Source organism: Oncorhynchus kisutch, linkage group LG14 (genome assembly GCF_002021735.2).
Source record: "Oncorhynchus kisutch isolate 150728-3 linkage group LG14, Okis_V2, whole genome shotgun sequence".
Classification (NCBI taxonomy): Eukaryota; Metazoa; Chordata; class Actinopteri; order Salmoniformes; family Salmonidae; genus Oncorhynchus; species Oncorhynchus kisutch.
In genome coordinates this window covers 15,658,881-15,672,951 of record NC_034187.2, presented here as the reverse complement: position 1 = coordinate 15,672,951, position 14,071 = coordinate 15,658,881, and the positions used below count along the sequence as shown (strand labels likewise).

Genomic DNA, 14,071 nt, shown 5'->3' with positions numbered 1-14,071 from the left:
TTATGAAAGACAAAATGTAGTCCATCTCAGTAACGTGTCATCTCCATCCCAACTGTAAGTTAAAACTTCATCAGGATTGGTGGGTCCCCTGTGGGACAGTTGAGCTAATGTAGGCTAATGCGATTAGCATGAGGTTGTAAATAACAAGAACATTTCCCAGGACATAGACATATATCTGATATTGGCAGAAAGCTTACATTCATGTTAATCTAACTGCGGTGTCTAATTTACAGTAGCTATTACAGTGAAAGAATATCATGCTATTGTTTGAGGAGAGTGCATAGTTTTGAACATGAAATGTTATTAATAAACAAATTAGGCACATTTGGGCAGTCTTGATACAACATTTTGAACAGCAATGCAATGGTTCATTGGATCAGTCTAAAACGTTGCAAATACACTGCTGCCATCTAGTGGCCAATATCTAAATTGCAACTTGGGCTGGAATAATACATTATGGCCTTTCTCTTGCATTTCAAAGTTAATGGTACAAAAAAAAAATACAAATAACGGTTGTTTTTTTCTTTGTATTATCTTTTACCAGACCTATTGTGTTATAGTATCCTACATTCCTTTCACATTTCCACAAACTTCAAAGTGTTTCCTTTCAACTGGTACCCAAATGCATATCCTTGCGTCAGGGCCTGAGCTACAGGCAGTTAGATTTGGGTATGTCGTTTTTTGCAGCCATTTTTAAAATGGGGCCGATCCTTAAGAGGAGACCAACACCCTCCGCTCCCCGGGTTAAAGAAAGAAAAGAATACATTTTACAATATGTTTGATTGCGTAGCTGCATTTAGCTGTGGTCGTGATACATCATGTCAGTGGAACTGATATCAAACAAAAAATAAATTGAATCTAAAGAAGTTTGAAAAATAAAAAAATGAGATTATCCAGAGGATAAGGTAACAAAGAATTTGTGAGCTATGTGTGTGTGTGTGTGTGTGTGTGTGTGTGTGTGTGTGTGTGTGTGTGTGTGTGTGTGTGTGTGTGTGTGTGTGCGTGCATGCGTGTGCAAGTGTGTGTGTATATAGATGGGGTTTCATTGGATTAAGGTCTATTGTATGCTGATATAACTAGCCCGAGGGCTTTTCATTTTGAGACAATTTAAGGTATTTTCTGTACAAATGAAATTATTCCCTTCCGTTGGCATGTGTGATTTTCAAATTAGATACTTTCTCTCTATTGTGTGGACGATAAGTAGTAACTAAAAGGTGTTTTCAAAGTGTAGATGGAACCTATTCTGTTAACAACAATTTCCTATTTTGTGTGTATAGTTACAGCTAGTAGTGTGGATAGTGGCATGCATGTATTCTCCATGGGATCTCTCATGCTGTTGTAAATACATTTGAAATAGCCAAGAAAGCATTAAGGAATGCGTTCCAAATGGCACCCTATTCCCTAAGTAGTGCACTACTTTTGACCAGGACCCATAAGGCTTTGGTCATAGTAGTGCACAATGAAAGGAATAGGGTGCCATTTGGAACATACAGTATATAGATCTGGTGGGCAGTAGTGGTTTAGCACAGCGGGAGTTTTGAAATAGAGGCCTGGCTGCTTTCATGTAGTGGTTTAGCACAGCAGGGTTTTTGAAATAGAAGCCTGGCTGCTTTCATGGTGAAGACATACAGCTCTATTGTTATGTTCACCTAAATGTGTTGTGATGATGATGTGGCTTTCAAGGGCCAGCATTTTTCTGACTAAAAAGCACCTGTGTGTACGTTTCTGTGTTTGTGTGTGTGTGTATATATGCATGCTAGTTACAGTCTCTAACAAGGTCCAAGAGCTTTACCTGATGAAATCGTCCTGGCCCTACCTGGGGATGATGGACGAATTGGCCTGAATGGAGGTTGACATGGAGAGGGTTGGGGAGGATGGTGGTGGCCAGGGGTGATGGGGTTTGAGGTTGACGTGGAGAGGGTTGGGGATGATGGTGGTGTCCCGGGGTGATGGGGTTTCAGGTTGATGGAGAGGGTTGGGGAGGATGGTGGTGGCCAGGGGTGATGGGGTTTCAGGTTGATGGAGAGGGTTGGGTAGGATGGTGGTGGCCAGGGGTGATGGGGTTTCAGGTTGATGGAGAGGGTTGGGTAGGATGGTGGTGGCCAGGGGTGATGGGGTTTCAGGTTGATGGAGAGGGTTGGGTAGGATGGTGGTGGCCAGGGGTGATGGGGTTTGAGGTTGATGGAGAGGGTTGGGGAGGATGGTGGTGGCCAGGGGTGATGGGGTTTGAGGTTGATGGAGAGGGTTGGGTAGGACGGTGGTGGCTAGGGGTGATGGGGTTTGAGGTTGATGGAGAGGGGTTGGAGATGATGGTGGTGGCCAGGGGTGATGGGGTTTGAGGTTGATGGAGAGGGTTGGGTAGGATGGTGGTGGCCAGGGGTGATGGGGTTTAAGGTTGATGGAGAGGGGTTGGGGAGGATGGTGGTGTCCCAGGGTGTCCCGGGGTGATGGGGTTTGAGGTTGATGGAGAGGGTTGGGGAGGATGGTGGTGTCCCAGGGTGATGGGGTTTGAGGTTGATGGAGAGGGGTTGGGGAGGATGGTGGAGGTGCTTGGGGAGCTGCATGTCTGAGGTGGGGGTGGAGGTGGTTGGGGGTGATGGTGGCTGAGTGATGCGGTGTGATGAGTCAGTGCTTGAGTTTACCATATTGAAAGTGAGACCTGATGGGGTTAAAGGTGGAGGCAGTTGGGGATGTTTCGGTATGATGGGGAGTCATTTGGGGATGATGATAGCGAGAGTCAGTCAGTGGGGATGATGATAGTGACAGTCAGTCAGTGGGGATGATAGTTAGTGTCAGTCAGTGGGGATGATAGTGAGTGTCAGTCAGTGGGGATGATGATAGTGACAGTCAGTCAGTGGGGATGATAGTTAGTGTCAGTCAGTGGGGATGAGGACAGTGAGTGTCAGTCAGTGGGGATGAGGACAGTGAGTGTCAGTCAGTGGGGATGAGGATAGTGAGTGTCAGTCAGTGGGGATGAGGATAGTGAGTGTCAGTCAGTGGGGATGAGGATAGTGAGTGTCAGTCAGTGGGGATGATGATAGTGAGAGTCAGTCAGTGGGGATGATGATAGTGAGAGTCAGTCAGTGGGGATGATGATAGTGAGAGTCAGTCAGTGGGGATGAGGACAGTGAGTGTCAGTCAGTGGGGATGAGGATAGTGAGTGTCAGTCAGTGGGGATGATGATAGTGACAGTCAGTCAGTGGGGATGAGGATAGTGACAGTCAGTCAGTGGGGATGAGGATAGTGAGTGTCAGTCAGTGGGGATGAGGATAGTGAGAGTCAGTCAGTGGGGATGATGATAGTGACAGTCAGTCAGTGGGGATGAGGATAGTGAGTGTCAGTCAGTGGGGATGAGGATAGTGAGTGTCAGTCAGTGGGGATGAGGATAGTGAGTGTCAGTCAGTGGGGATGAGGATAGTGAGTGTCAGTCAGTGGGGATGAGGATAGTGAGTGTCAGTCAGTGGGGATGATGATAGTGAGAGTCAGTCAGTGGGGATGAGGATAGTGAGTGTCAGTCAGTGGGGATGAGGATAGTGAGTGTCAGTCAGTGGGGATGAAGATAGTGAGTGTCAGTCAGTGGGGATGATGATAGTGACAGTCAGTCAGTGGGGATGAGGATAGTGAGTGTCAGTCAGTGGGGATGAGGATAGTGAGTGTCAGTCAGTGGGGATGAGGATAGTGAGTGTCAGTCAGTGGGGATAAGGATGGTGAGTGTCAGTCAGTGGGGATGAGGATAGTGAGTGTCAGTCAGTGGGGATGAGGATAGTGAGTGTCAGTCAGTGGGGATGAGGATAGTGAGTGTCAGTCAGTGGGGATGAGGATAGTGAGTGTCAGTCAGTGGGGATGAGGATAGTGAGTGTCATTCAGTGGGGATGAGGATGGTGAGTGTCAGTCAGTGGGGATGAGGATAGTGAGTGTCAGTCAGTGGGGATGAGGATAGTGAGTGTCAGTCAGTGGGGATGAGGATAGTGAGTGTCAGTCAGTGGGGATGAGGATAGTGAGTGTCAGTCAGTGGGGATGAGGATAGTGAGTGTCAGTCAGTGGGGATGAGGATAGTGAGTGTCAGTCAGTGGGGATGAGGATAGTGAGTGTCAGTCAGTGGGGATGAGGATGGTGAGTGTCAGTCAGTGTGGATGAGGATAGTGAGTGTCAGTCAGTGGGGATGAGGATAGTGAGTGTCAGTCAGTGGGGATGATGATAGTGAGAGTCAGTCGGTGCTGAATGGCTCCTGTTTGACAGGCTAGTCAGCTGGCAGCTGTATCTGTTTCTCATTAAGCCCTCTCCACATAATCCCTCAGTCCATTTGAAACCCCATCCACCCCTCTGCTCTCTCCATCCTCTCTTTTTCCTCCATCCTCTCTCCGCCCTCCTCTCCCCCTCTCAACTCCTCCCCTCGCATGTCTTCTCCTCTCCTCTCTTCTCCTCTCTCCTCCCTTCATCCTCTCTCCTCCATCCAAGGAACGACAGCATGCTGTTTGTCAGAAGATGCACCCGCTTCTCTCCCTCTCTTCTCCCTCTTTCCCCTCTCCCCTTCCCACTTGTTTTTTTATCAATGAATATGCCACTCTTGACACTAAAGACTTAACATCAAATGAGCTTGGAAATCCATTTTCACACTTTGGATGCCCATTCCGGAGGCTTTGTTTTCAGAAGGAGAGGGAGAACCGGTGAGCTCACAGACAGTTGTCTTTGTTCCTCTGCCCTCTGGCCCAATGTGCACGGGCGGACCGTACCACGGGGAGACAGAGGGGGAGATCAACCCCCCCCCCCAAAAGAAAGACCCATTACCTGGCCCCCGATGATGCCCCCTGGCACTCGCAATTAAATCAGCTAGCGAGGACATTTTCGCATAACGTCAATCAAAATAATTTACACTGGCATGGTGTTTTTTCTTAAAGACACACCGCTGCTTTTCTGAGGAGGCCCTGTCCACTTAATTCAAAGCTCTTTATTCAAATCAGGCTGAGGATGAAGAAGAAGTGCCTGCAACCGGGATTCATATCCTCCTCTCCTGCCTGCAGTTGTCCTCAAAAATAATGTGAAAGGGAAACGGAAAGGGAGAGAGAGAGACAAAGAGAGAGAGAGAGAAAGACTGAGAGAAGAGAGAGAGGCTGGTGAGGCTGTCTCTGTGTGTCATTTGAATAATACACTGGACACTTTCAATCTCCCAGAACATAAGAGGAGGGTTTTAAGGCTTGGGGAGTCGGGCTGTGGGGAGGCCCCTGGACGTCTTGACTGAGATGCTCACTTAAAAAGAGATATGTTTAAGTCACATGGAGGTTAAACTAAAAGTTACTGTGACCAAAGAGGTGGGTTGAATTTAAAACAACAGCAACCAGGACTGTAAAGAAAGAGAGATGGTGTGTGTGTGCACGTGTGTGTGCATGTATGTCCATTGATATGGTTAGCACTGAAAGTGTTATTTTTTCAGCCCATACATTTTTCACTAACAATCACAGCCATAAAGCCATTATCAACGTGCCAAGCGGTAATCAAATAACCTCTTGCAGGCTTAAGGAGCTGCTATGTAACTTGGTCACTTGGTAACGATTAGAAAACACCAACCCTGCAAGCCCCAGAGAGCTCTGTGCTGCACTGTCCTTCCTGAGGATGTGCTGATATCTGACTAAGGATGATCCAACAAACATCCCGCAGAGCCTTTATACTGTACCTGGAAAACCTCTTTAGCCTTTGTTTGTCTCTATAAGCTTTGCACATCTAGCCACTGGGATTTCTTAAGGGAAAACTGCTCCAGGTCCAGCTCCATCAGGTAGGATGGGTTCTGCTGCTGTACAGCAATCTTTAAATCATACCACATATTCTCAATTGGATTGAGGTCTGGGCTTTGATTAGGCCATTCCAAGACATTTAAATATTCCCCTTAAACCACTCAAGTGTTACTTTAGCAGTATGCTTAGGATCATTGTCCTGCTGGAAGGTGAACCTCCGTCCCAGTCACAAATCTCTGGAAGACTGAAACAGGTTTCCCTCAAGAATATCCTTGTATTTAGCACCATCCATCATTCCTTCAATTCTGACCAGTGTCCCAGTCCCTGCTGATGAAAAACATCCCCACAGCTTGATGCTGCCACCACCATGCTTCACTGTGGGGATGGTGTCCTCAGGGGGATGAGAGGTGTTGGGTTTGTGCCAGACATAGTGTTTTCCTTGATGACCAAAAGCTCAATTTTAGTCTGATTTGACCAGAATACCTTCTTCCATATGTTTGGGGAGTCTCCCACATGCTTTTTGGCAAACACCAAATGTGTTTGCTTATATGTTTCTTTAAGCAATTGCTTTTTTCTTGCCACTCTATGGACATATACTCCAATCTCCGCTGTGGCGGTTTGCAGCTCCTTCAGGGTTATCTTTGGTCTCTTTCTTACCTCTCTGATTAATGCCCTCCTTGCCTGGTCTGTGCGTTTGGTGGGCGGTCCTCTCTTGGCAGGTTTGTTGTTGTGCCATATTCTTTCCATTTTTAATAATGGATTTAATGGTGCTCCATGAGATGTTCAAAGTTTCTGATATTTGTTTTAACCCAACCCTGATCTGTACTTCTCCACAACTTTGTCCCCAACCTGTTTGGAGAGCTCCTTGGTCTTCATGGTGACGCTTGCTTGGTGGTGCCCCTTGCTTAGTGGTGTTGCAGAGTCTGGGGCCTTTCAGAACAGGTGTATATATACTGAGATCATGTGACAGATCATGTGACACTTAGATTACACACAGGTGGACTTTATTTAACTAATTATGCGACTTCTGAAGGTAATTCTGAAGGTAATACTTCTCTGATAGAGTTCAGTGTGTCAAATCGGAGGGCCTGTTGTCAGGGCCTCTGGCAGTCTCTATGGGGATGCCACAGGGTTAAATTCTTGGGCCAACTCTCTTCTCTGTATACATCAATGATGTCGCTCTTGCTGCTGGTGAGTCTCTGATTCACCTCTACGCAGACGACACCATTCTGTATACTTCAGGCCCTTTTTTGGACACTGTTTTAACAACCCTCCAGACGAGCTTGAATGCCATACAACTCTCCCTCCGTGGCCTCCAACTGCTCTTAAATACAAGTAAAACTAAATGCATGCTCTTCAACCGATCGCTGCCTGCACCTGCCTGCCCGTCCATTATCACTACTCTGGATGGTTCTGACTTAGAATATGTGGACAACTACAAATACCTAGGTGTCTGGTAGACTGTAAACTCTCCTTTCAGACTCACATTAAACATCACCAATCCAAAGTCAAATCTAGAATTGTCATCCTATTTAGCAACAAAGAATCCTTCACTCATGCTGCCAAGCATATCCTCGTAAAACTGACCATCCTACCGATCCTCAACTTCTGAGATGTAATTTACAAACTAGCCTCCAACACTCAGCAAATTGGATGCAGTCTGTCACAGTGCCATCCGTTTTGTCACCAAAGCCCCATATACTACCCATCACTGCGACCTGTACGCTCTCGTTGGTTGGCCCTTGCTTCATATTCGTTGCCAAACCCACTGGCTCCATGTCATCTATAGCACACGTAGCACATGCTCCAGCATCTATATCTCACTGGTCACTCGCTGCCAATGACTGGAACTAACTGCAAAAATCACTGAAGCTGGAGACTCATATCTCCCTCACTAACTTTAAGCACCAGCTGTCAAAGCAGCTCACGGATTACTTCACCTGTACATAGCCCATCTATAATTTTGCCCAAACAACTACCTCTTCCCCTACTGTATTTATTTATTTTGCTCCTTTGCACCCCATTATTTATATCTCTACTTTGCACATTCTTCCACTGCAAATCTACCATTCCAGTGTTTTACTTGCTATATTGTATTTACTTTGCCACCATGGCCTTTTTCTGCTTTTACCTCCCTTATCTCACCTTATTTGCTCACATCGTATATAGACTTATTTTTCTACTGTATTATTGACTGTATGTTTATTTTACTCCATGTGTAACTCTGTGTCGTTGTAAGTCTTGGCCAGGTTGCAATTGTAAATGAGAACTTGTTCTCAACTTGCCTACCTGGTTAAATAAAGGTGAAATAAATAAATACAAAATGAGTTGCACCAGATCTTATTTAGTGGCTTCATGGCAAAGGGGGTGAATACATATGCACGCACCACTTTTCCCTTTTTCATTTTTTTAGGATGTTTTTAAACATTCATTTTTTTCAATTCACTTCACCAATTTGGATATTTTGTGTATGTCCATTATAAGAAATCCAAATAAAAATCCATTTAAATTGCAGGTTGTAATGCAACAAAATAGGAAAAACGCCAAGGGGGGTAAATTATTTTGAAAGGCACAGTGCAATCCGACTACAGCTCTATTATGCTCAGTTCTCATGGCATAAATCATATTACGTCATTCGCCACTTCACATTCTTTTTGAGTTGAATCTTAGTAACCTCAGGGTGCTTCATAAGACCTTTGTGTTTCTCTGATAGACCGCCACTGTATTGTTACCTTATTCAGACAGAGGTGAGAAATCATGTTTTTGTGTATTGTGTCCTGTGTGTGTTTCTTCCATCTAGTGTATGGTAAGAGCTCATTGAAATTGCAGAGAGAGAGAGAGAGAGAGAGAGAGAGAGAGAGAGAGAGAGAGAAAATCTCTAGCCAACCTTATATAACCGCACCTCGTCACTCACTGGTCTGCTTTGGATATAGAACTCCTCAACAGCTTGTTTCATAATGCACTGACTGTAACACAAACAGGGTGAGAGATTTGAGTTGCACTTCAAGTTTTCCAGCAAGGGATCTACACCTTGTACAAAACATTAGGAGGACCCCTTTTCCCTCATAACAGCGTCAATTTGTCCAGGCATGGACACTACAAGGTGTCGAAAGCATTCCCATGTTTACTCCAATGCTTCCCACAGTTGTGTCAAGTTGGCTGGATGTCCTTTGGGTGGTGGACCATTCTTGATACACACAGGAAACTGTTGAGTGTGAAAAACCCAGTAGCGTTGCAGTACTTGACACACTCAAACTAGTGTGCCTGGCACCTACTACCATACCCCGTTCAAAGTCATTTAAATATTTTGTCTTGCCCATTCCTCCTCTGAATGGCACACATACACAATCCATGTCTCAATTGTCACAAGGATTAAAAATCCTGTCTCCTCCCCTTCATCTACAGTGACTGAAGTGAATTTAATTAACCTTTTTTTAATGAAAAGTCAGTTAAGAACAAATTGTTATTTTACAATGACAGCCCACCCCAGCTAAACCTTCTCTTACTCCGCCCGATCACGGCCAGTTGTGATACAGCCCGGGATCGAACCAGGGTCTGTGGTGACCCTTCTAGCACTGAGATGCAGTGCCTTCAACAGCTGCACCACTTGGGAGCCCTCAATAAGGGTCACATCAATAAGGGATCACAGCTTTCAACTCGACTCATATGGACATTCTATGTCATGGAACGAGCAGGTATTCCTGATGTTTTGTACACTCAGTGTATAACTGGTGTCCTCAGACTAGGCAGAACAGAGAGAGCAGAGAAAGAGAGCAGAACAGAGAAAGCAGAGCGTGTAGAGCAGAGCAGGGAGAGCAGAGCAGAGAGAGCAGAAAAGAGAGAGCAGAGCATGTAGAGCAGAACAGAGAGAGCAGAGAAGAGAAGAGAAGAGAACGAAGGAGGGCGTGGTTAGGATTTAATGGCTGGGAACATTCCTGACTTGTGGGCAAATACTCCAGGGGAAACTTCAAATAATGCCCAACATATTTTTTGACATATTAATTAAATGTCAAACCACAATTGTGAATGCAATGCAGTGCAGATGGGCTAGTTTCAAAGGAAATATACAGTAATCAGATTCATAGAGCCCAGTCTCAGTATAGATTTTCCTATAAAGGAAATAAGGTGTTGGAGAGGAAAGCAAATGCTACATGTTTCTTCTCTAGTGAGTCACTATGCAAAAAGAGAGATTCATCACTGACATATAGAACGATGAAATCTGTTGCTTTGAAAACTATTTTTATTTAAAAATATACTTAAATACATTTAACTGACTGGGGGAATACTTCCAATAAACCAAAATGAAGTACTGCCTTGCTTGATTCCAGCATCTTGGAACTGAAAACAAATGGAATCTTCTATAAATCATGATAATGTTAGACTGGTAAAGAATAACAGAAATAGTAATGTTAGGAGAAGAATCCTCTAGCAGATAAAACGTAGGGAATTAAAGTCAACTGTCATTGTCAAACACAATCCTCCACTGCATCGAAGTTAAATGATGAGATCCATAGCAGTGAAGCTCATGAAACTGCCCCCTGCACTCAGTATTAACAGACAGTACATACCCTGGGGCACTTCCGGCACCAACATCAGGCCTCAGACCCACTGGACAGAGCCTGGAAAACAGAGAACCTCTCTGTGGTCAAATAAAAGCTGTCAATGTCAACAGAGCTCTGATGTTACAGCTGGGGGGTAATGGAGTGTGTGACCTTATCATTCTAAACGCACACAGAGAGAGGGGTTTTTACAAAGGTAGACAACGTCTCTTCAGGATTCCTCAACCGTTGACTGTTGACTGTAGTGTACAGGGAAATGCCTGTCATCTCAAGTGGACATCCTTCTACAGTTGTTAGACCTGTAACATTGAATTAGCATCGGAAGAAGGAGTAAATAATTGATTCAAGTTAAATGTTTATTTTATTATTAGGCAGGCAGGCAGGCAGGCAGGCAGGCAGGCAGGCAGGCAGGCAGGCAGGCAGGCAGGCAGGCAGGCAGGCAGGCAGAGACATAAGGAAACCTGTCCTTTACCTGAGCTAAGGGTGAATCCACAGTCATGTAACATGTATGCAGCTGATCCCAGCCAAGTATAGAACTCTGAGAAGCAGAACCCTGGAATGGAATGTAGAATGTAGAATGACAGAGAGCAGAGAGGCCTCTAGCATCTGAGTTAACCTCAGAAGGCTTCTAGAATCATGACTCCACTTGCATGTGAGAGAGAGATCTGGGACATGGTGTTCATCTGAGCACAGGTTGGACAGGTATGAATCCCTGACAGACAGGTAGGGTGAAATAAGGTAGGACAGGTGGTAATTCATCACTTTTATCTAAGCAGCAAAGGGTTAAAACTTAAAATAATGTATTATTTATCATTTAGGACACAGGTTTAAATCTGTACGTGAGATGGAAAAGTGTAAAGAAAGAACGTGTCAGGGAGGCATACTAGTTTGTATGAATAGGGTGTCATTAGAGAGACACAGTCTATGCATCAGTTTCTTTTGAGACTTTTTGTTTTCCCAGAGTTATTTTCAGACCAGAGCCCTGGTCAAAAGTAGTGCACTATTTAGGGAATAGGGTGCCGTTTGGGATGCATACGAGGGGTAGTGTAATGTTAACACTGCTAATTAACACTATCGGACTGAGAGACTCTCTCTTTCTCTCTCTCGCTCTCTCTCTCTCTCTCTCTCTCTCTCACTCTCGCTCTCTCTCGCTCACTCTCTCTCTCTCTGTCTCTCTCACTCGCTCTCTCTCTCTCTCTCTCGCTCTCTCTCTCTCTCTCTCTCTCTCTCTCTCTCTCTCTCTCTCTCGCTCTCTCTCTCTCTCTCTCTCTCTCTCTCAATTCAATTCAAGGGCTTTATTGGCATGGGAAACATGTGTTAACATTGCCAAAGCAAGTGAGGTAGATAATATATAAAGTGAATATATAAAGTGGAATAAACAATAAAAATGAACAGTAAACATTACACATACAGAAGTTTCAAAACAATAAAGACATTACAAATGTCATATTATATATATACAGTGTTTTAACAATGTACAAATGGTAAAGGACACAAGATAAAATAAATAAGCATAAATATGGTTTGTATTTACAATGGTGTGTGTTCTTCACTGGTTGCCCTTTTCTCGTGGCAACAGGTCACAAATCTTGCTGCTGTGATGGCACACTGTGGAATTTCACCCAGTAGATGTGGGAGTTTATCAAAATTGGATTTGTTTTCGAATTCTTTGTGGATCTGTGTAATCTGAGGGAAAAATGTCTCTCTAATATGGTCATACATTGGGCAGGAGGTTCGGAAGTGCAGCTCAGTTTCCATCTCATTTTGTGGGCAGTGAGCACATAGCCTGTCTTCTCTTGAGAGCCATGTCTGCCTACGGCGGCCTTTCTCAATAGCAAGGCTATGCTCACTGAGTCTGTACATTGTCAAAGCTTTCCTTAATTTTGGGTCAGTCACAGTGGTCAGGTATTCTGCCACTGTGTACTCTTTGTGTAGGGCCAAATAGCATTCTAGTTTGCTCTGTTTTTTTGTTAATTCTTTCCAATTTGTCAAGTAATTATCTTTTTGTTTTCTCATGATTTGGTTGGGTCTAATTGTGCTGCTGTCCTGGGGCTCTGTAGGGTGTGTTTGTGTTTGTGAACAGAGCCCTAGGACCAGCTTGCTTAGGGGACTCTTCTCCAGGTTCATCTCTCTGTAGGTGATGGCTTTGTTGTGGAAGATTTGGGAATCGCTTCCTTTTAAGTGGTTATAGAATTTAACGGCTCTTTTCTGGATTTTGATAATTAGTGGGTATCGGCCTAATTCTGCTCTGCATGCATTATTTGGTGTTCTACGTTGTACACGGAGGATATTTTTGCAGAGTTCTGCGTTCTGCGTTTGTCCCATTTTGTGAAGTCTTGGTTGGTGAGCGGACCCCAGACCTCACAACCATAAAGGGCTGATTCAAGTATTTTTAGCCAAATCCTAATTGGTATGTTGAAATTTATGTTCCTTTTGATGGCATAGAATGCCCTTCTTGCCTTGTCTCTCAGATCGTTCACAGCTTTGTGGAAGTCACCTGTGGCGCTGATGTTTAGGCCAAGGTATGTATAGTTTTTTGTGTGCTCTAGGGCAACAGTGTCTAGATGGAATTTGTATTTGTGGTCCTGGTGACTGGACCTTTTTTGGAACACCATTATTTTGGTCTTACTGAGATTTACTGTTAGGGCCCAGGTCTGACAGAATCTGTGCATAAGATCTAGGTGCTGCTGTAGGCCCTCCTTGGTTGGTGACAGAAGCACCAGATCATCAGCAAACAGCAGACATTTGACTTCGGATTCTAGTAGGGTGAGGCCGGGTGCTGCAGACTTTTCTAGTGCCCGCGCCAATTCGTTGATATATATGTTGAAGAGGGTGGGGCTTAAGCTGCATCCCTGTCTCACCCCACGACCCTGTGTGAAGAAATGTGTGTGTTTTTTGCAAATTTTAACCCCACACTTGTTGTTTGTGTACATGGATTTTATAATGTCGTATGTTTTACCCCCAACACCACTTTCCATCAGTTTGTATAGCAGACCCTCATGCCAAATTGAGTCGAAGGCTTTTTTGAAATCAACAAAGCATGAGAAGACTTTGCCTTTGTTTTGGTTTGTTTGGTTGTCAATTAGGGTGTGCAGGGTGAATACATGGTCTGTTGTACGGTAATTTGGTAAAAAGCCAATTTGACATTTGCTCAGTACATTGTTTTCATTGAGGAAATGTACCAGTCTGCTGTTAATGATAATGCAGAGGATTTTCCCAAGGTTCTCTCTCTCTCTCTCAAAGGCATTTAAGAGAAGTGAAGTAGATAATAATCAAAAGTGAAATAAACAATCAGAATGAACAGTAAACATTACTCACAAAAGTTCCAAAAGAATTAAGACATTTCAAATGTCATATTAAGTCTATATACAGTGGCTTAATGATGTGTAAATAGTTCAAGTACAAAATGGAAAATAAATAAACATAAATATGTGTTGCATATACAATGGGGTTTGTTCTTAACTGGTTGCCCTTTTTTTGTGGCAACAGGTTACAAATCTTGCTGCTGTGATGGCACACTGTGGTATTTCACCCAATACACCCGGGCCCAGGTGTTTCCCATGTAGCTGACGACCCTCCCAACTCCGCCCACCGGCATCCTAACAAGGAAACAAGAGCAAAGATAGAGAATACGGCAGACAGAGTGGGAGGGTCATCACACCTCGCCCCCCCCCCCCCCCCCCCCCATAAAACCGGGGACCAACAAGGACCCCGGAACAACGTACCCTGCCTCACCCAACCTCCTCCCCTCCAGACCTCAGCAACCTTTGCGAACAGGAAGCA

At 44.5% G+C, this 14,071-nt stretch overlaps 1 protein-coding gene across 1 annotated transcript; it reads right to left on the bottom strand.

The window, feature by feature from the left end:
• Positions 1–1,812: 1,812 nt before the first annotated feature.
• Positions 1,813–2,645, bottom strand: LOC116353316 (extensin-like). Its single transcript, XM_031787603.1, has 2 exons — positions 2,375–2,645; positions 1,813–2,264 (listed from the first exon to the last, which is right to left on the bottom strand). The coding sequence occupies exons 1-2, from the start codon at positions 2,643–2,645 to the stop codon at positions 1,813–1,815; spliced, it is 723 nt and encodes a 240-aa protein (XP_031643463.1).
• Between the last annotated feature and the right edge of the window lie 11,426 nt (positions 2,646–14,071).

Bases quoted from the DNA above. Each gene is read 5' to 3' on its own strand.
- LOC116353316 (XM_031787603.1), bottom strand. From the start codon at position 2,645: ATGGTAAACTCAAGCACTGACTCATCACACCGCATCACTCAGCCACCA. The intron at 2,265-2,374 runs GCCACCACCATC...CATCACCCCTAG, and splicing joins CTTAAACCCCATCACCCCTG to CCACCACCGTCCTACCCAAC.